At 47.9% G+C, this 21,478-nt stretch overlaps 1 protein-coding gene across 4 annotated transcripts in view; it reads left to right on the top strand.

Annotated features, from left to right (window-relative positions):
- YL-1 (Vacuolar protein sorting-associated protein YL-1) overlaps positions 1 to 20,346 on the top strand; it is a 28,008-nt gene extending 7,662 nt beyond the window's left edge. For all 4 annotated transcript variants that reach the window (XM_065446149.2, XM_065446150.2, XM_065446148.2 and 1 more), the window contains exons 4-5: positions 17,541 to 17,734; positions 19,698 to 20,346. In XM_065446149.2, the coding sequence (XP_065302221.1) occupies positions 17,541 to 17,734; positions 19,698 to 20,268 (765 nt within the window). In that variant the 3' untranslated portion in view covers positions 20,269 to 20,346. The remainder of the gene's footprint in view (positions 1 to 17,540; positions 17,735 to 19,697) is intronic.
- The last annotated feature ends 1,132 nt before the right edge of the window (positions 20,347 to 21,478 follow it).

Genomic DNA, 21,478 nt, shown 5'->3' on the forward strand with positions numbered 1-21,478 from the left:
AATACTAAACACACTGGAAGACAGCTTACGTGGTGCGAGGCCATCTCAACACACCCACTCTTTGCACATGCAGCAGCTTACTTCTAAAGCAAGGTATGTGGCTGTGTATGTGCTCAGCTGTGCTTACAGCCATATGCAGCCACTGCCGAGACCAGACAGCAACTTACCCCCACTCTGCCCCCCCCCCCCCCCACCACCGCCACCTTACGTGCGCTTGATCATGTTACCATGAGCTTGCTCCTCTCCCCCCTTTTCCCCTTGCTCGTGTGGCAAGGCATCACTTGTGAAGCCACCATGTTCCTTGTCTCACTCTCACTCATTTTCAGTCGCGCCTAAAGCATACAGTGCACAAGGCACCATAGGATCTTATCACACTTGGACTTTCTATGGAACATGATCAGGCTCCCTCTTGGCTCACTCTTGGATCAGGCTTCAAAGGTCACTCTTGTTGCACAGTGGGCAATTTGAGAGATGCGTTTACAACCAGCTGCTTGCAATTCAGTCATTTGACCATCTGCGTTGGCGGAAGTTTCCATTGTCTCGGCATTCCTTTGCAGCAGCAGTGAAATTTCGTTACATAGATGTTCTGAATACATGGAGTTCCTAGGACAAAAGGTTATGAAAAGTTAAATACTTTGTTATGTCAAGAATTTCGTTCTATTGACGTTCTTTATATAAAGGTTTAACTGTATAACAAGCTGGCCTGACTCTTTCAGTCATCCTTGGCAGCCCTTCAGGCGATCCGTCTTGATGCCCTAGTGGCTCTGCCGTTGGGCTGCTAAACCTGAGGTCGCGGATCAAATCCCGGCCATGGCAGCCACATTCCAGTCAGGGTGAAATACAAAAACACCCATGTGTCATGCATTGGGTGCACGTTAAAGAATCCCAGGTGGTCAAAATAGTTCCGAGTCCCTTACTACGGTGTGCCTCATAACTGTATCATGGTTAGGGCATGTAAAACCACAGAATTTAAATTAATTTAGCCCTTCATGCATCGGTCATCTTTTCTAACATTTGTTTTTCGAAATTTTCAGCGGTTGTCTTCTCTGGTCTCTTGTTAAGACTTCAGCAGTGACGCTCAAAACTGTACTAACACCTTGCATACTAAATTGTAATTACTCATCACCATGATGCTCGCATTTGGGTCCTCTATGAAGTGCAGTGCTTCATTGTTGCCGGGGCTTATCCAATGCTTTCGCAGTAGGACCAATGAAAAGCTGAAAAAAAAAGTTTGTAGGGTATTTTCCAGCATCAACGTCCAAAGTGGCCGCTGCTACTGAGTCATAGTAAAGCCACTTTAATTTATCTGCCAATGTATGGTTGAGTGTTAAGATGAGGAAACAAACACTGAGCACCCAGGTTTTCTCTTCTCAACATGCATATCCACGATGTTGCTTTGTGGCCCAACCGCAAGTGTTTTGCAAAACTCTGTTGCCTGCTACTTCTTGTCTCATCAATAAAGTAACTGGTTACATGTTATTTCTAGTATCAGCAAAAATTATTGAATTACGGTGAACATTACCTTGTAAAATTTAATCAATAAATTACAACATATCCAGAAATATAATTGATTAGAAGTAATTAATTACATTAAGTTTGTTATACCTGTCTGGTGTTGATGCAGCATTTTCGCAGGAGTGTAGTGTGCTAGTTGGACTGGTGTCCTTGGTACTGCACTGTAATTCAGATCCTTGCAAATCACTGATAACAGTGGTTTTTGGGCAATGCTGTTAAGTGTGTCCAAAGGGCAAGTTTAGACCAGGCACAGGCTGATCCTACGAGTCATGTGATCAGCAGACAGCATGGTCTTGCCTGCACACAGATATCCGCATGATGGGCTAAAAAGAGCAGATGATGTGGTGGATGAGGGTTCAAGCACAGAGCAAAGCCAGCTAGGCGACTGCTGTTTGCATGTTATAATGGTGCTTATTGCCTGCCTTGAGAGCGCTTGACTTGTTGCTGAAACAAGTGGCTTCAGTCACTCTTAAGATCCATGGATCACCAATAGAAAAAAGGTACCTGCATTCCTTGCCTACATGGTCTAATGACATGCTCCAGGCCTGTTAAAAGCTTTGAAAGTCAGAAGTAGGAGCTGTGGCTCCTAGGCTGCAGTTCAGAACAGGTTCGCAATCTGTCGTCCAGATGCACTACGAAAAGACAACCACGCAGAACACATTTCCAACAGAATTTTAGTGCAGTATCAGTGTGTTCGTTTCCTGCTGCACAATGGTACACGGAGCAGGCATTTTGCCTACTTTGTCTTTTTCTTGCGTTAAGCACATCTGAAAAATCAAGCATTTCGTTGTTTATCTCTTGTCGACACGTGACAAATCCTGTTAGGAGGGTTGTCGCAAGAACACCAACAGGTTGGAATCGCTGACAAATTTTATTACCTAGCTGGCTCGTAACTGAGCCCTTGTGCAGCTTTAATTTTGTCAGACCAGTTCCATGTACAATTCAACAGTGTGAGTCAGCAGCACAAACAGGTGTTGTGGGTGGTACGCGGATCTTCGTAACCGGCTGAGGAAAATAATCACGCCCGCCACGACGCCTGTTGTCCGTGTCGCCGATGGCGGAACAGCCCCCGTAATTGGTATGTGTGCCGCCCGCGTCTCCTTCGCCGATCGCTCCACTACCGTGCTATTCACAGTCATCGCTCACTGTCCCCACGACATCATCCTCGGCCTCGACTTCCTCTCCGCACATTCTGCTCTCATCGATTGCTCCGCCAGTACTCTCCGCCTCGACCTGCCTGTTCTGGATCCCGCTGAAGAACACCTTCCTCGCCTCAGTTCCGTCGACTTCGTTCGCTTGCCACCTTCGGCACTGACTTACGTTGACTTCGTGTCATCCCCACCAGTGCCCGACAGTCACTACATCGCGGCTCCTATGCAAGACGTCCTCCTTACACACGGGATCACACTACCTCATACTATTTTATCTATTACGGCGAATTGCGTCTGCCTGCCAGTGGTCAATTTTGCCTTGACGACACAAGTGCTGCCACGCGGGATGTCTCTGGCCCAACTTTGCTCATTCGAGGATCACTCTGTCGCATCGATTTCAATAGACTCTCATCGCCGCAGAATTGCCCGCCTCTCACTGCTGCACAAACTTTATCATCATCCGCACCTTCACCGTATCTTCGAACCAGCGACAGCCTTCTTTCCACGCACAGACCATATCTTCAAGATAAAACGCATCAGTTGTCGCTCAGCTAACTATGCTAACTCCTTTGTTCCCCGTACAATTGTTGCATGGAATAACCTACCATCACACATTGCCACTCAAACCGATTTCGCATCCTTTCAGGAACTATTACGCAATAGTTACGTGTAAATATCCATCATGTACCGTTTCTTCATACGTTGTTCAGTGTATATATTGTTTTGATCATTTGTTTTACCATTCTGCGTGCACATTGTACAAGTCGATTCATGTCTTATTAATTTGTTAACGTGACAACTGACGCATTTTTGAGCAACACCCCGTTTTACTTCTTTTACATTGTACATATTTTATTCCCTTAATTTATTTTTTTCAGACAGTTTTGTATTTTCTGAGTTTCACTTGCCTAATGTATTTCGTATATTGTTTTACTTGTGTATTTTGCTAAATATCGTACTTTTGTATAACTTTTGTGTTTTCTATTGTAAAATTTTGTATAACTTTTGTGTACTTCAGTTGTTATTGTTTTTTTTTTTCCGTAACGCGCAAAGCTCACATCTTTTTCATGTATCTGTACCCCCTATGTAATACCCCTTCGGGGGCCTTTAGGGGTATTATGAAATAAATAAATAAATAAATAAATAAATAAATTCAACCGATCCTCCTCTACCATCGCAGTCGGCGACTTGTACCATCGCCGACTTACAGAAAATGATTGCACCCGACATGCCGTCCGAGCACGCTCGTGCGCTGTACCACGTTATGATTTCCTACCAAGATATTTTTGACTTTAACGATCGTCCTTTGGCCCAAACAACAGCTGTTAAACATCGCATTAATACTGGAGATGCCCCTCCTATTCATCGCCGCCCGTATCGAGTATCACCGGCTGAGCGTCAAGTGATTCACACCGAAGTTCGCAAAATGCTTGCCAAGAACATTATTGAACCTTCATGTAGTCCATGGGCGTCACCGGTTGTGCTGGTAAAAAAGAAGGATGGCGTCTCCGTAGCAATATTAAAATTGTAAGCTTATATTATATGTACCGACTTTGAGCTGGTGCTGCTGTTGCAACAGCTAGCTGTTTCCTGATCCCTTGTGTACATGACCAAGCAAGTCATGCACAGCTTTTATGTAATCATTATAGTGCAGCGACACTGTGAAAGCTTGTTAAAGGGACCCTGCAACGCCTTAATGAAATGTGAAGAATGTGTGGTGTTTATGGTATTGAAGGGTATTTCCACACAAACCTTTTCAAAAAAGTTTTTGAGTGCACTTAATGTATCAACAGCTTTGTCAACAATCAAATGCTGCTGCTTCCATGTTGTCATGGCTCTCCCATCATACTTCACTCAACGCAGTGCTGCTGTTCCTGACTGGAACAATGCCTACCATGCTCTGTCTGCCATTGTGGCAAGCCTTTGTATTGTAATGACCTTGGAATTCAGTGGCACAATCCTCTGTATGTAGTGGCACTGTTGCAGCTAGGGGTAGCATTTAGGCTGGGAATCCTCCAGTCACTAAGATGAATACGTCCGCGAGTAGGAACAAAAGAAAGGGTTTACTTTACATATTTACACTGGCTCCAGATGTAGGAGCACACATTTGGCAGTACACGTCATGACATCCTCACTGCACCAAAGATGTCTGCTTTTTTTTTTTTTTTTCCTGTGCAAGTGTGCCTAGGAAAACGAAAACTCAGTGTGGTGTCGGTGTATATAAGCCCGCGCAGGAAGGTCTCCATGGAGGCGTTCATAAAGGACCTTTGCATTCGTTGCCCCTCTCCTATAATAATATGTGGCGACTTTAACGCACATCATTCGCTTTGGGGAGATAAGACTGCAGATTACCGAGGCAAGGAACTTGTCGCAGCCATGGATGCTGCTGACTTATGTATCGCGAACGATGGCAAACCAACTTTCTTCAGACCACCAGATTCATGGAGTGCCATAGACCTCGTGATCCATTCTACAGACCTTGTCGTATCGTCAACAACGGCCCCAGACAGGATGGGCAGTGACCACTTTCCGATCTTCACCACCATCACCGGATTTCACACTGCTGGGAGGCAATTCTGTGCTGTGACCCGCTGGGACACATACAGAGAAGCGCTGGATGAATCCCCTGGTGAGCTGTTCGCAGATATGCTGCGGAGCAAAAGAGTGGCTACCTCAATGTTGAAACTGCCAGACCATTTCCCTACTCCTGATTTGAAACTAAAGAACCTCTGCGCAGCGCGTAGGAGAGCGGAACGAAAACTAATGAGAAAAACGGGAAGTCCATCTGCGAAAACTGAATACAACAGGATAAACGCTGTCATCCGTCGTCACACAAAAAGATTAAGACGAGTTCAATGGGCTGCTTTCTGTGAGAGTTTATCAGCGTTTACTCCCATGACAAGAATATGGGGAGTAATGAATAGCCTATCTGGAAAGATTCGCCTACACAGGCCATTTGAAGCACTTGCTTTAAAGCAAGGAAAAGATTTGCAAACCCTTGCAGAAGATTTTGCAGACGTATACACATATGGCAGATCAGCAGGAGTATCGAACCCTCTGTTGTCTGAAGCATCACATACCATGGATACGCCGTTCACCTTTCGTGAGTTGGATTTGGCGCTTAGCAAATTAAGAAGACGCTGTGCTGTGGGTCCCGATTCGATCAGCAATCAGATGCTGACAAATCTGCCATATGAACGAAAACGAGCCCTTCTGGACATATTTAATCACGTCTGGAGCACAGGAGAGATCCCAGAAGCGTGGAAGACAGCATGGGTGGTTCCAGTGCTCAAGTCCGGAAAGGATCCTGCAAACCTCACCTCATATCGGCCGGTATCACTCACATCATGCGTATCAAAGTTGATGGAAAGACTAATATCTACGAGGTTAACTTGGTATCTTGAGCAAGGAAATAGACTGCCATCATGTATGACCGGATTTCGTCCACGGTTGAGTGCCCAGGACAGTGTCTTGGATCTACTAAGCCATATCGAGCACCATCGCGTAGACGGCCTTTCCACACTCGCCATATTTATGGACGTTGCCAAGGCATACGACTGTGTGCTTCACACAGGCATCATCAACGGACTCCGAGCCGTGGGCGTGTCTGGAAATGCTCTTCGATTCGTCCATGAATTTCTCAGTGACCGATGTGTCCAAGTTAAGCTCGGAAGTGTAATGAGTGACAAACGACGAATTTCCCTCGGCGTCCCACAAGGAAGTGTCCTGTCTCCCTTGCTTTTTAACGTTGCCATGGCCAGCCTCCCAGATGCCCTGAAAGTAGGTCGGACGGCAGTTAAAATGTCCATCTACGCAGATGACATCTGCATTTGGATCTCGGGGTACCAACACAAACGTTTGGCCCGGATAGCCCAGGCCGCAATCTCCACTATCGATCGCCACTTATCGACGCTTGGCCTGTCTTTATCAGCAGAAAAATCTGCCTTCATGCTTTTCCCGGGAGTGAGACGCAAGTCAACACGTCTGACGCTGAATATCAGAGGGCATTCAATTCTTTGTGCAACTCATGTTCGATTCCTGGGCGTCACCATCGACAACAAGCTACTTTGGCGTGGTGCGGTCGAAAGTGTTGTGGCTGCATCAGTGCAAAGAATCAACGCACTTCGTCGATTGGCAGGTGTACGTTGGGGAAACAATCCTATATCCATGCTTAAACTGAACGCTGCACTGATAACAAGCCGCGTTCTCTATCAGCTCCCTCTGATATCACCGTCAGCGACTCAATTCGAGCGCTTGGAGGCAGTGCACAGAAAGGGACTTCGCTTGGCGATGGGAGTTCCAACGGCGGCTTCAAACAAGAAAGTCACTAATGAGGCAGAGTCTCTCCCACTCCGCCTCTTGGCATCTCAGGCCTTGCTGACGCAGCTATTAAGGCTGGACGAGTCACGCGCTGGCACGGCGCTTCTCCGACGGCTAAGAGCAAGAACTCGCTCACATTTTCATGCGGCGCTGAACACCTTCCGATTTTTAGGACTGCAATGGCCTAAACAAAGCCGCCTTGACCCGCCATGGTCTTTTCCGGACGTTACCTGCAGCCTTAATGTACCCCACCTACCGACGAAACGCACCATTTCAACTGCCGAAGCCAAGTTTCTTGTGCTGAACCACTTGAGCACTGTGTTTCAAAGCCACCTACAAGTATACACAGACGGTTCGGTGTGCGCACAAACAGATAGCTGTGCAGCGGCATTCTGCATACCATCCCTTGATGTGTCATGGTCTGGCCGACTGGATCGCGTGGTTTCCTCTACAACAGTAGAAAGCGCCGCAATCACCGCGGCTTTGCGGAAACTACGGGCCTTCTCTGCACGTGATGTCGTGGTGCTGACGGATTCCAAGTCAGCATTACAGAGATTACATCGGGGCCTACCTCTAGAGAAATTTACAAGGCAGTCTCTGGCACTGATTGACGACCTAACGAGCAAAGGATTTAGCATAAGGTTTCAGTGGATTCCATCACACGTAGGAATTGATGGAAACGAGGAAGCTGACGCCCTTGCACGCCTAGCGCTTACATGTGTCCCAAAAGTGAAAGCTCCAAAACCTTTTCAAAACTCTAAGGGTGCAATCCGCCTTCACTTTAGAGAGATGCACAAGAATCCACACGAACCCTGTGTGACTCATGGATTTACACGCGAACAAGCGACGCTTTTATACCGCATCAGGACCGACTCCACATACACCCCAGCTTGGTTATTCAAGACTGGGCTTCGCGCTTCCCCACTCTGTGCTTTCTGTGGTGACATTGGCGACATCGAACATTTCATTTGGCTATGCCCGCAGTTCGACACAGAAAGAAAAGCGATGGTCGACAAGCTACAAAAAAGCGGTCTCACGCACAGGACCTTTGAGGACGTTGTTTTCCCCGGAGGGCCCGCGGCGTGCAGGAAGAGAGCGCAACGACTGCTGATAGCCTTCCTGCGAGACACGGGGCTCATCGACAGCTGGTGACACACCCCTGATCTCAACTCGAAGGAGGATCAGGCGGAACAATTGCCGGCTATGTATGCCAGGCTAACCCCGCCTGCTTCAACATCACCACCACCACCACCACCACCATCTGCTTTTAAAACAGTTGTCTTCCTTAGGCGACTAGACCAGGGAATCTAATGACTGTGTCTCAGCCAGTCATAATCATCGAACTGTTAGCAAAATATCACCCATGCGGTCGCACTGCTCCACCAGACTCCACCTCCAATGTTGCACGATCGCCCCCGCGTGCAAAGCAGCCACATGGTAATTTGGGAACCTGAAGTTGATGCAGTTCCCATGGAAGTCCTCGACGTGGACCCCTTGCATCAATCAGTGGAATCTCCATGAAGGTCAGCTTGCAGCTACCCGGGAAGCCTGGCCTTTACGGTTGTTATCGCATCTACAAAAGCTGATGGTCGTCACCTTGAAGGGAGCTTCTTTGTTGACCCATCAGCAGTCAGCACCAGGGCTGCGTCACTGTCTGGGTGGGCGCTGATGAAAGGGGCTGCCTTGTAGGAAGCACCTAAGTAATGTCTATTGCCGTTTTGAGACATAACAGCACCAGTCTTGTAAGGCTTACAGCGTTGGTGCAGTGGTATTGTTAACCACTACTAGATTGCACTACCACTCCTCAAGTTATAAAAATTCTTGACTTTTGCTATTGCTGAATGTACTTACTTAGTCCTGACATTCAGAAAAATCTGCCCAGTAGCCATCATGTTTACTCCCACTTAATAGTAATGAGAAAAAGAATCGGCAGACTTCAGGAGGTTGCTTTGGATCTGAAGTCATTTACTGCAGCAGGAGGTACTTTGTCTGGTACAATATTGCCTGCTGTATCCTCTCGAATATGTGCACAGATGCCGGCACAAGCACAGTCTACCTGGTTCGGAAAACCTCAGCCAATGTTGCTAAACATAAATGTTGTGCACTAGCTGAGGGGTTAGCACATCTGGCTCCCAGTTGCATAATTCTGTAGAGTTGATGAAGCTGTTTTCTTTTTGCCACATAGTGAGGGTGAAGCTGAAAATAAGGGCATGGCTTGAAACCTGTGTAATTAGTGACTAGCCCTTTCAGCGTCACTGACGTACTGGTACGTTTCCATGTTTCTGTCCCACCATGTTCTTTTGACATTCCTTTTGTCAGATGGGAATGTGCTAACCACACCAGGAAGAGCATTTGCCACTGTCAGTGTCATTGTTTTTATTTCTGCACAACCAAAAATAAACTGCTGTGTTTATTTTTTAATATTGTTATGATAATATTCCTCTAGAGGAGCATCAATGAAGACGCTTTTGGACCTGGTGCGTGCATTCGACCATATGGTTCAGTGCTTGCTCTCCTTGTAAATATATTGTAAATACGTTTCCCTGTTGTGTCTGCCTCCGTGTAACATTTTGCTGGAAGTGCTGGGGGTCTGACACAAGACGGAGCTCCACAGCAGTTGCCAAGTTGCCACTCTCGGCATGTCATCTGGCGGTCAAACTGCGTCAGGAGTGGCGACCATGCCAGCCATCATCCTCGCTCCAACCCTTGCATCTTTCCTGGCTCTGATGGCGATGACTTCAATGACCGTATTCGACTCTATGAGTATGTTGGCCACATTACAGGTGGGACCAGATCTTGATGCTGGCGAACGTAACATTTTATCTAAAAGGAATTGCAAAGGCTTGGTTTGATAACAATGAAGAGCAAAGGCTTGGTTTGATAACAATGAAGAGGAGCTCACAAGCTGGAGCATATGTAAGAGAAAACTTCATGAGTTGTTTGGCCAACCTGCAGGCTGCTAGTATGCCGCCAGGAAAGAATGTGCCTCACGTGTGCAGATGTCTACTGAGTTGTACCTGACATGCATTCAAGGTGTGCTGGCCATTTGCCGAAAAGTTAATGTCAAGATGACAGAAGGCGATAAGGTCGCGCACATATTCAAAGGAATCGCGGACGATGTGTTTAACCCAATAGTATTTAAAGCCTCTTCAGCAGTCAATGAGATTATTGCTGAAGGTTGATGCTTCAAAGATGCTAAAAGCCTACGCATCTCCTACAACTTCACCCTCCTTCCGAACACGGCAGTGAAATCAACATGTGAGGTTCGTATAGCACCGCAGAAACTATCACGGTCAGAGACTATCACCTGAATTGTTCGACATGAAATTGAACCTGCATCGCCCACATATTTCGTGTGAGGGGAGCCCAGTGATCCCCAACCGACCATATCTCTTATGCAATCCGTTTCGTCAAGAACTGGCAAACATGGGCATTCAAACCATCCGTTCTGTGAACCGTCCTGACATTTACCCTTCGGCCACCTTCAACCCTCTGCAATGCCATTGTCCTACTCCCAAGTATTGCAATCCGAATGCGTGGAGGACTCCTGATGACAAACCAATTCGCTTCCGAAGTGGACATGTCGCACACATTTTGTGGTATTGCCAAAGTCCTTGGCCCGGGCCTTTCCGAACAAGCTTCTCCAGCTTCTGCTATGTACCTCAAAGCCAGCACCAGATGACAACCCAAGTTGAACCAGAACCATCTGTCACGAACACGTCTGCCGCCCAGTACAGTTGCTCGCCCTCACCGTGGTGAGTAACCTTCTCGTTCACCTTCCCTACGCGTTCCCCATCCCCGTGCTACTCCGTGCATTTTCCTTCGAGATACTGACTGCTGCAGCGCCTGCAGGTGATGCTGCTTTTACGACTTGTCTTCAAATTCCTTTATTAATGCTCCCTACCAATCAGAGCCTGATCGTCATCGAAGTGGATGGCCTACCTCTTACAGCTTTGATCGACACCGTCGCCCATATTTCTGTTAGGAGCTCTCATCTCCATCAGCACTTAAAAAAGTTATGACCCCTGCCTCATCACGTGTTGTCCGTGTGGCCGATGGTAGTAGCTGGCCTATGTTGTACCCCACGTGTCAGTGTTGCTGGCTGCCAAACTTCTGTTTTGTCCACCGTCCTCACCTGCTGTTCCAATGACGTCATCCTCGTTGTTGACTTTTTATCCGCCCATTCTGCCCTCATTGATTGTTCCCCAGGTACTGGACAGCTTGACCTACCAAGTGCAATGGATCAACCTGGACTAGTTAACAGTCGACTCTGTTCTGCCGAGCACGTTCGTTTGCCACCACAAGCCGTGACTTGGGTTTCTGTTACGCCCTCTCCACCAGTACCTGATGGTGACTATGTGTTCGCTCCCATTACTGCCATTCTGTTGATGCACAGTGTTGGTATTTCACACGCTGTTATAACTCTATGTGACAATCTTGCTTGCCTTCCTGTGCTGAATTTCAGGCTGTGCTCACAAGTCCTCCCACAGGGCATTTCACTAGCTATGCTGAACCCTTCCTATGACTACATCATCTCAGCCTTGTCTCCACCTGATGTTGCTCACTCGCACACCGCTTATATCCCATCTTCTTCACTAGGTCTGTCTTCTGCTGACTTGAACAAAATGATCGCTCCAGACCTTTCACCCCATCAAGTTGATTATCTCCTTCGCCTCCTCTCCTCTTATCGGGATGTCTTTGACCTTTGTGACCATTCTCTGGGTCAAATCTGCACTGTCAAACACTGCGTAAGCACTGGCGATGTCCATCCGTTCCACCGACAGCCATACGGGCATCACCAGCTGAGTGCCACATCATACAAAAGGAGGTTGACATGATGCTTGCCAAAGATACTGTTACGTGTAGAAAGACACAAACGAAAGAGGCTATGTACAGGCTATTTACACTGGACTAAAGCCAGAGCGCCCGGCCGACATTCACTCGCGCCAAGGGTGCTTCGTCGTAGCATCGCCTCGTAGAGGAGCATCGTGGAGGAGTAGCATTGCCAGTAAGAATCCGATGCTTGACCGCGAGCGTCTGGCCTAAAGGGCGATCGTCGAAGTAAAAAATATCTCTGTAGGACGATAATACTTGATAAAGGTCTTCAGCCTGCGCAGAAGACAGGTCCGTCGCAACCATTTTCTGTATCTTGGTTTAGGCGGCCGAGGCTGGCACGATGGGCCTGCTAAGCTCGCAAGAAGCATCGGTCGATAAAGTTGCCACGTGATGGTCGCCGACAGAATCAACGTTGGCAAGGCAAATACCTTGCGGTAGGATTTGCTTTGCCAATCCAAAGTTAAAGATAGGCATGAAAGTGCAGTTCGCAGTAACGGTAAGTATACTGTGTGGCACGGTAACGTCATACTGTAGTGGAATGTCGGGCAGAGGAGTGACGAGGTACTCGCCATCAGGGACTGGTGAGGAAGACGAGAGTTCAACATAGGCTTTTGATTTTGGCGGCAGGCGAATAAAGCCGGTGGGGTGTAGGCGGCACTGGGGTGCGTCAGAAGGTTCTGCGATAATCGGCAACTCAAGGCAAAGGGTACTGGCAGAGCAGTCGATAAGAGCAGAATGTGCGAAGAGAAAATCGAGGCCGAGAATGAGGTCGTGGGGGCAATGAGCAATCACGGTGAAGAGGACAGGAGTGTGGCGGCCGGCGATGCTAGCACGTGCCGTACACATGCCGATGATAAGCACAGTACCGCCATCCGCAACGCGGACGACGCGTGCTGACACTGGGGTGAGGAGCTTGTTCAGTCGTCGTCGGAAGGCAGCTCTCATAATAGAAAGATGTGCCCCTGTATCGATGAGTGCCGTGACAGGATAGCCATCAACATAAACGTTTTGGTTCGTGTTTAACGTGAGCAGAGCACTTGAGGGCAGTGTCGACAACGCAGCTTCACCTCCAGAAGTTGCAATGCCTAGTTTTCCAGCTGGGCCCGGGAGGCGATAGGCGGCAAAGAGAAGTGGCGGGGTTGAGGCAAACGAGACTGATGGCGTCGAGGTGAGGGCGAGCAACTGTAGCGAAGGTTCGGAGCAGGGGCATCAGCGGCAGTGGGTTCATGGCGGGTGGCATAGGGAACAGAAGGTCCAAAGGTGCGGGAATAAGTTGCGGCGTATGCCCGAGGAGGCGGTGGCCAACGGTTGCGGCAGTGACGAGCGACGTGGCCAATGCGACAGCAGTGGAAGCAGATTGGTCTGTCATCAGGGGTACGCCATTCGGACGGGTTGCGGCGAGATGTGGTAGAAAAGGACTGTCGGGGACGAGGAGGGCTGGTAGAGAACTGGGAAATGCTGGGTTGAGATGTTGAACACATGGAGTTCAGACCCATGTTCTCAAATTCCAGTCTGACTACGGCCTGAATCATGGCAATCGTGGTGGCTGGCGGATCGGGAGGCGTTGCGGAGAAAGCTGGCAAACAGGCGGCCTTGAGCTCGCGGCGAACAATACGGGTGATGTCGTCACAGGTGGTGGCCTGACGCGGTCGACCCTCACATGTCGACGTAGCAGCGGTGTTGGGTAGCCACGTGATGTGGTGTGTCAGGCGGCAGCTCTTGGCTTGTTCAAGGCGACGGCATTCTTTAATGATGGCGTCGATTGTCGATACGTTGCCAAAAACAAGCAAATTGAAAGCGTCGTCGGCGATTTCTTTTAGAACATGGGACACTTTGTCTGATTCAGACATAGCATCGTCAGCTTTGCGGCATAAAGCCAAGACGTCGAAGATGTATGAAACGTACGGCTCTGTAGATGTCTGAACACGAGACGCAAGAGCCTTTCTCGTGGCAACCTTGTGGCCAATGGGGTCGCCGAACAGTTCCCGTAGCTTTTCTTTGAAAGTGTCCCAACTGCTTATCTTGTTGTCATGCGTTTGGTACCACACACGTGGGGTGCCGCCAAGATAAAAGATGACATTGGCGAGCATAATGGCTGGGTCCCGCCTGTTAAAAGTGCTGGCATGTTCATATAGCTTGATCCATTCGTCAACGTCCTGTCCCTCCAGGCCAGAGAACACACCAGGGTCGCGATGTTGGCCAACCGTGACGATTGGAGCAGTTGGACCAGCCGAAGCCGCTGCAGAGGCGAGCTCGTCACCAAGAGGCATGGTGACAAGCTCAATGTACCGACCACTCCGGAGTTCCGTGGCAAGGACGGGGATCGCTGACCTCCACCAGAATGTTACGTGTAAAAAGACACAGACGAAAGAGGCTATTTACAGGCTATTTACACTGGACTGGAGCCAGAGCGCCAGGCCGACATTCACTCGCGCCAAGGGCACTTCGTCGTCGTTTTTGCAGCGGCTCGTCCCTTGATCATCGCTCGGTGATATCGTAATAATATACGCTGAGTAATAATATACACTGAGTATGTCCACGATACCATTTCCAAACCTGACGAGGCATGCCAGATTGCTCGCCATCGGCTTATGATATTGCAAAACCACCAGAGGCACCAATATGACTCCTGTCATCAAGGCATTATCTATACGGTGGGTGCCCTTGTGCTTTGTTGTGCCATTACCACAAGCCCGGATTCCGAATCTACAAGATGCAGAATTTATCCTGCGAACGCCCTTTGGACAAATCCGGGGCTACGCCGAAAGGCACAGCGCCCTAATTCTCCCTTGACAAGTCAAGATGCTGAGTCGTCAGGCAGCGGTGCCCTGCGGAGAAGCATCGGCGAGCGACATGTCCAAACGTGCAACCAAGTGCCAGACAGCCCGGCGCCGTACCTCCCTTTGCCTGGAGGTCACCGTGCCCGCCAACTTTGAACCGGGGGGCCAGCGCGGTCGCTGGTTGGACCTCTCGGACGACCGTTGAGTGCTGGCTTTGTATTGGGCCGTTTGAGTGACAATGGTTTCTCGGGGCATTATAAGGCCGGACGCGGCCGCCTGGAAAACCAGATTCGCCGACCCACCGGCAGCAGAGTGCCGCTCTCGAGTGGAGTAAGATGTGTCACGCGTTTTCGCCGGACGTCGCCGTGCGGGAACAGTCGCGTTTGCTGTGAGCTCTCGGCCCCTGTGCCGATCCGATCTTGTCCTGTATAATGACCTGTATATAATGTATAAAGTCCCTTTGGTTATTCTCACCGAAGCCTGACTCGGAGTCTTCGCTACCAACGCTCTGTCACGAAACGGGTGACGAGCGCTACGGGACCACCTCAAAGTCGTAATAGTGGTGGCAGCGGTGCAAAGTCGTAACAGCTTCTGTGGACTCCAACTCAGCATGTTGGACTCTGAAAAATTGCTTTCTGGGTACTCCGGACCATATCATGTCTTAAGACGTGTAACGGACATCACTTAAGACGTTGGCCCACTCAAGTCTTCCTATCCCTCCGTTTCGCCACCTGCACATGTTCACGTGTCCCACCTTAAACTTTACTGTTCCCCTACAACGCAGCAAGCACCGTGACGGTGCTTCAGCAGCCGGGGGTCATGTTACAATAATATTCCTCCAGAGGAGTGTGGAGGAAGAAGGCGCTTTTGGACCTGCCTCCACGTAACAATATCCAAGAAAAAGCTCAATGCTGAAATGATGGTGTGACGGCTCTGTGAGGGAAAGGACGGATGGGCGCAGCAAGCCTTGGTCTCAGTTTAAACTGCTGTCGCAGTCAAGAAAGTGACGGGGCTTGTAAAGTTAAAGGGGCCTTGAACCACTTTTATTGAAGTGGAGAAATGTATTCCAAGTTAAACTGGGCTATTTCAGAAATACTTTGGCGCACAAAGTACTTCACTGCGTTAAGCAGGAGCAGAGTTATTGGCAATCAAACATGTCCTTTGTGGTGCTTCTGCTTCTTCAATGCCTTGCACTGCGAAGGCTACAGCGGAGCAGGGCATGCCCACAATGCTCCACCTACTGAATGTCACTGTGGTGTGCAGTTCAGATTTGCAGTACGGTAGCTAGCTGGGCGAGTCGGTACATTTGCATTATTATTACTTGCAGTGCGCACTAGAAAAACGGACGAAGAGGAGAGACGAAGCACAAGTGCTGACCATATCTCTGACCACATACGGCTAACCACTTATGGCTGTTTGAATACAATAAACCTTTAGTCGTGAGTCAGCGCTCACGTTTTGTCTCTCTTCTTCTTCCGGGTTTTTAGTGCACCCTGTAAGTAATAATAGTTCAGATGTGATTTTGCATGTTGACATAGATGCCATTATTTCCAATTTTGGTGTCCATGATGCACCAAACATGCTGAATGCAATTGTCCTCAGCGAGCTTTAGTGTTCTCAGCCAGTGGACTCATTGCGGCAGATGCAGCATCTATGCTACATAGCAGACCCCAAGCTACATGCAACAACAGCACTTGCTTTGTGCACGATAGAGCTAGAGTGTGTGTTTGCGCTCATATGCTCCTGTCTGGCTGTGCTACGTGGTGCACACTGGCTTTGTCCTGAACCAGCTTGATCGATGGATAGTAGCCACATCCAACTCATTTTGAAGCACTATCAATAGCTCAATCTGAAGTAAAAAAAAAAATTATGGGGTTTTACGTGCCAAAACCACTTTCTGATTATGAGGTACGCCGTAGCGGAGGACTCCGGAAATTTTGACCACCTGGAGTTCTTTAACGTGCACCTAAATCTAAGCACACGGGTGTTTTCGCATTTCGCCCCCATCGAAATGCGGCCGCCGTGGCAGGGATTCGATCCCACTACCTCGTATTCAGCAGCCCAACACCATAGCCACTGAGCAACCACGGCGGGTATCAATCTGAAGTAGTCTGCCAAGGCATCTAACCAGGAGCGGCCAGAAGTCGGCACGTGCTGTCAAGTGTGCATGTGGTCTGACCTCAAATTTTTCATGGTTCGAGGTAGTGAGTGTGCAAAATTAGTCAAAATAATCGAGACCCGACAGCTATGACACCGATAAGTAGAGTGGCCAAAGCTTAATTTCTACGCTGGCGGCCAATTGTGAGCAGATGATAGTTTACTTCTTCTTGGAAGTATGTAAATATTATTGAAATTCGAAAGCATACTTTTGCTTACTCCAGCTTGTTTATTAAACTGCATAAATAAATCTACACAATAATAGTAGGAAGGAGCGCACTGATCCAGACACCCTTCTTGATTGATGACCAAGCCCGAAAGTTGGTTCAGGGCCCTTTGAATAAAAGGCAGGCAGCCTATTGAATTAAGTTGTGGGTTCGTGGCTTCATGTGCAGGAATAATTTTTGGCTCAGATGTTCATGACAGTATTGTGTTGCGACCAAGAAAATTACTTTGTTGAATGAGCGCTGCAGGGCTCTTTTATGAGATTTGAAGTTGTTGGCTTCATTGCTGTTGCTGCGTATTCTAACGCTGCCATGACTGGAGTCGCACAGAATCTGTCTGTGAAACAGGCTTCAGGGAAACTTAGTCACATCATTAGGTAGAAAAGGGGGCCAGCCAGTGACATTATGGGAGCAATACATAAGTTCATGAGATGTAAAAATTACCTGCATGCAGCTTAGGACTCCCAATATGCCGCCCCATGTGTTTAAAGATAGGGTGATGTCTCTGGGAAAACTGTTTTATTGAATGTCATGGCACACCTTTTTTTTGCCAACAGCAACAGAAAGCAGAGAAACCAGCAAAAAGACGCCGCACTCAAAGCTCCGTTGACAAGGAAGACAGCTCAGCACTGAATGCCTTTCCATCGGCTGAGCGCAAGTCAGTGCGGAGGTCCACCCAGGCCAAGAGCCAGGAAACGGAGCGCAGGCGGCAGGCTCACGAGGAGCAACGCAGGCAGCGGCACCCACGAAAGTGCGCACATTTGTCTGACTTTGTGTTGTAGTCGGGCACTTTTACAATGAAACACTTGGAACCTCCAAAATCCTTCGTTATACAGGTGACTTCGTTGTAAATATTGCAAACTGGATCACACGCCGTATAGATCAGAATGAGCATGTTCAGCAAAAAAAGAAAAATGCATTTTTAACATGAACCCAAGAAAAACTTAGTGAAATGATTCATTAAATTTCTTCTGCACACTTCATCTGATGGAATGTACAACTCTAGTCAACCTTACACAGTATCTGGATTCACAGCACATTCCTCTGTGAAACCCAGGAGTGACGGAAGCTACAGCTGCAGAATTGAAAATGCTGCTGTTGCTTCTTTCCAAATATAGTGTAGCAATAGGTAATGCCACTGGTGAGTCATAGGAGTACAAGTAGTATTGTGTGAATAATGTTAGCCTCGTTTTGGGCTTCTTGCTGGCAGGCCCTGCTAGTGGGGGACATCAGTGTTTGCCCTGCTGGGCCGTCTTTCTTTCTTTCTTTTTTTCTTTTGTTGGGTCATTGAATTGCTACCATAGCTAATTACTGTAGATACCGTACCTGAACTTGCCTGTGTAATCTGTATTACAATGTTGACAGATGCTCCCTTGTGCATGCAGCTCAATGGCATTGCTATATGTGCTCGTCAGCTATTGCGAATGCCTAAACTTCGTCATTGTATCAACAACCTAATTTTTTGTGGTGTTCACTGTGCAGCCAGTCACAAAAAATGTGAAAGGTAGGAGCTTGGCCAGGACACATGGAATACTTTGTTATTTATTTTTATTTATTTCTCTTAGTGCCCCTCTCAGCAGAGAGTATAGTAGGTGGGTGATACAGAAGTGTTACGAAGTGTTATAAGTGACAAATGTGCACCTAAATAGAGCTTTGCAAGCAAATAAACATTCAAAATTAAAATTCCACATATTACCAACAGGTCATTTCGGTGTAGAGGCATTCAGTCTATAGGTGTTCGACTTTATTAGAGTTTTAATCTAATAAATGCCACCACCACCAGCAGCCCTGGTGGTGGCATCTTGCCGTGCTTTGTTCAACTGCAATATGTTAAAAATGCTTTTGCATTGTGTTACCGCTACCGTCAAAGAAAAAGAAACTCTTTTATACATAAAAGATGATGTTGCTCTTGTGCTTTATTCCAGCAGCTCAGTAAGATGAGCTCATAATTGAAGTAATGATTGTGTGGGCTCTGGTTTAGCACAATGTCACAAGATGGTGCCTGCAGCACTGCTGTTCATGACTATTTTTTTATGTGTTGTGAAAACAACACATGTATAGACAGTTTGCCTGCCAAGTTCTGAATTAACTGGAAAATTACACGTATTTGTACAGCCATCTTGAATGGTTCTGCAGCTGAGGAAATATCTTCCAGATAACGAACTTCCCAATTTACACATGCAATGACTGCCATTGGTCTAGCCACATAAAAATAAAGCCAGTAACTGTGGCTGAACTGAATGCACCCATTATTATGGAGTCATAATGCAACTGCAGGGCCACAATTTCAGCCACTCAACATCGAAAATTTTAGTGCTGTTGCTGCTGGATTGATTGTGGCTTTTACCAATGGTGGGACCGTAAAGTTTCTTAGAATATTATCTTAAGGGAAATCAAGTGCCACAAGTGAGTTTCCTAAGGGGCACTGTGCTGTCATGGGAACGATGGTATATGGCTGTGCAAGGCTTGTGGTAGCTTGTGTCGAGCGAGGCTTGGCCTGAAATGTGCATATGCATGCACACCTAAAGCTTTTTGAAAATAAAATCTTCATAAAAGGTTTTCATCACTCGTATGACAGCTTTCAGTCAATCAAAGGCTTGTCAAGTATGTTTTTATGTGTGTGAAAAGATATTACGCAGCAGTTTGTTGAGGCTGTCCTTGTGAACTACATATAACTGAGAGTTGCATGAAACCCACTTCTCCAAAATCTGCAGGTCTGGCGCAGAGCACTCGTGGCATCCGACTCAGGAGGAGCTGCTTGAGGAGGCCAAGCTTACAGAGCAGGAGAACTTGCGCTCTTTAGAGTCGTATCAAAGACTCGAGCTGGAGAAGAAAAAAGCCAAGATTGTCAAGAACACGAATCGAGGCCCCATGATACGTTACCACTCCATCTCCATGCCGCTTATTGAAGAAGTGGATGTAGAAGGACCCGTTGCCTCAACGGCGCGGTGTTCCCGCAATTTTATCACATTCCCAGATGAATCCACCCTGAAGGAGCATTTTCCCGGGGGCCGGCCCAAGCCAGCAAACCGCAGTGTGTGTCCCATCACGCGTCTGCCGGCACGCTATTTCGACCCCGTCACGTTAATCCCTTATGCCAACCTGCAAGCTTTCCGAGTGCTTCGTGAAGCGTACTATGCACAGCTGGAGCAGAAAGGTGATGTTCGCCAACCAGAAGTGGCAGCTTGGGTCGAGTGGCGCAAGCGGAATCGGGCCCAAAGAGCAGCACTTGCCAGTGCAAATAAAGCTGCTGCTGCCGCTGCTGCCGCCGCAGCTGCAACATGAAAACGTGTTGTTGTACAAGTACTGTTGTAAAGGTGTTTGATACGGAGTTGTTTTGTTTATAAAAATGAAAATGCTGTATGAACGTCTTGCCTAAATCAGTCATCATTTGGCTTTGCTTTTGTGCATACAAGTTGAATGTAATTTAATTGCACCAGTTATGCCAACGAGCTTGTTTACATTCTTCCTGCAGTGAGAATGGCCATTTTGTTTTTGATGGCAGCATAACTGCACCAAGGTCGCTAATAGTGTTGTTCTAAAGATGTACAGCTTGTGCCTCCATTATGAAGTTGTCATTGAGTAAACGCAGTTGCTGCAGCTCATGGCTATGTGGTCCTGTCGCGATCACAAGGCTACAAGTTGGACTCCTGGCCACAGCGTCATTAAATGTAGAGAGGGATTGCAATAATGTCGATGTACAGGGACTACAACCATGTGGTAAGACATATCGGGTGCCCGACACAAACGAGAATACAGCTTCGAATCGCCATCGACAGTAACATTCTCATTCTGTGCATCTAGGCGCTTGACCGAGTCGTCACTGACCCCTGTTGTGACTTCAGGGTGGAGGATGAGACGGACTCTTTCCGTAGTTGAAGAAGAAACGAAAAACTTTATACAGTATTTACAGATAGTGAATGATAACGTACAGGTAGCTGCAAGAGCGCATCAGACCGATTGGGCGGCGGGAAGCACGTTGCAAGTGCTAGCCGGCGCCCTGTCTTTCCGACCCCTAGCGCCATCTCACGAATAGTTGCGCGAATGTGGTAGGATTACTCGCGGTGTCAGCAGCCCGCGCTGCGTGTTTGGTGCACGCGAAACAGCGTGCCGATATTAATTTTTACCGGATTTTGGGAATTACAAGATCTCCACAGCTTTTTTCGTGAAAAGAATTTAGATAAAGGAAGTCGTCTATTTGAAGTGGGGCACTTCTACGACTTGAGAGAAGTGTTAAACTCGCACTGATCGGAAGTGACTGCTAGGTGTATTCCGCAAACGAAAAATAACGCACCAGCGAGATGCGTGAAGCTCAGCGTAAGTTACTTCGTTTTCTACGGTGTGGACGCATGAAATTATAGGCGACATTGATTCTTGAAGATCGGTGAAAGCAGAAAAATCCTAGTGGGAAGCTGCGATTGCCGTGCTGGCATCGCAGGGAAGTGCAAGGACGCCGCGGTAGTTTCCCTGTACATACAGGACGGCAAATACGAAT

Source organism: Dermacentor albipictus, chromosome 4 (assembly GCF_038994185.2).
Source record: "Dermacentor albipictus isolate Rhodes 1998 colony chromosome 4, USDA_Dalb.pri_finalv2, whole genome shotgun sequence".
Lineage (NCBI taxonomy): Eukaryota > Metazoa > Arthropoda > Arachnida > Ixodida > Ixodidae > Dermacentor > Dermacentor albipictus.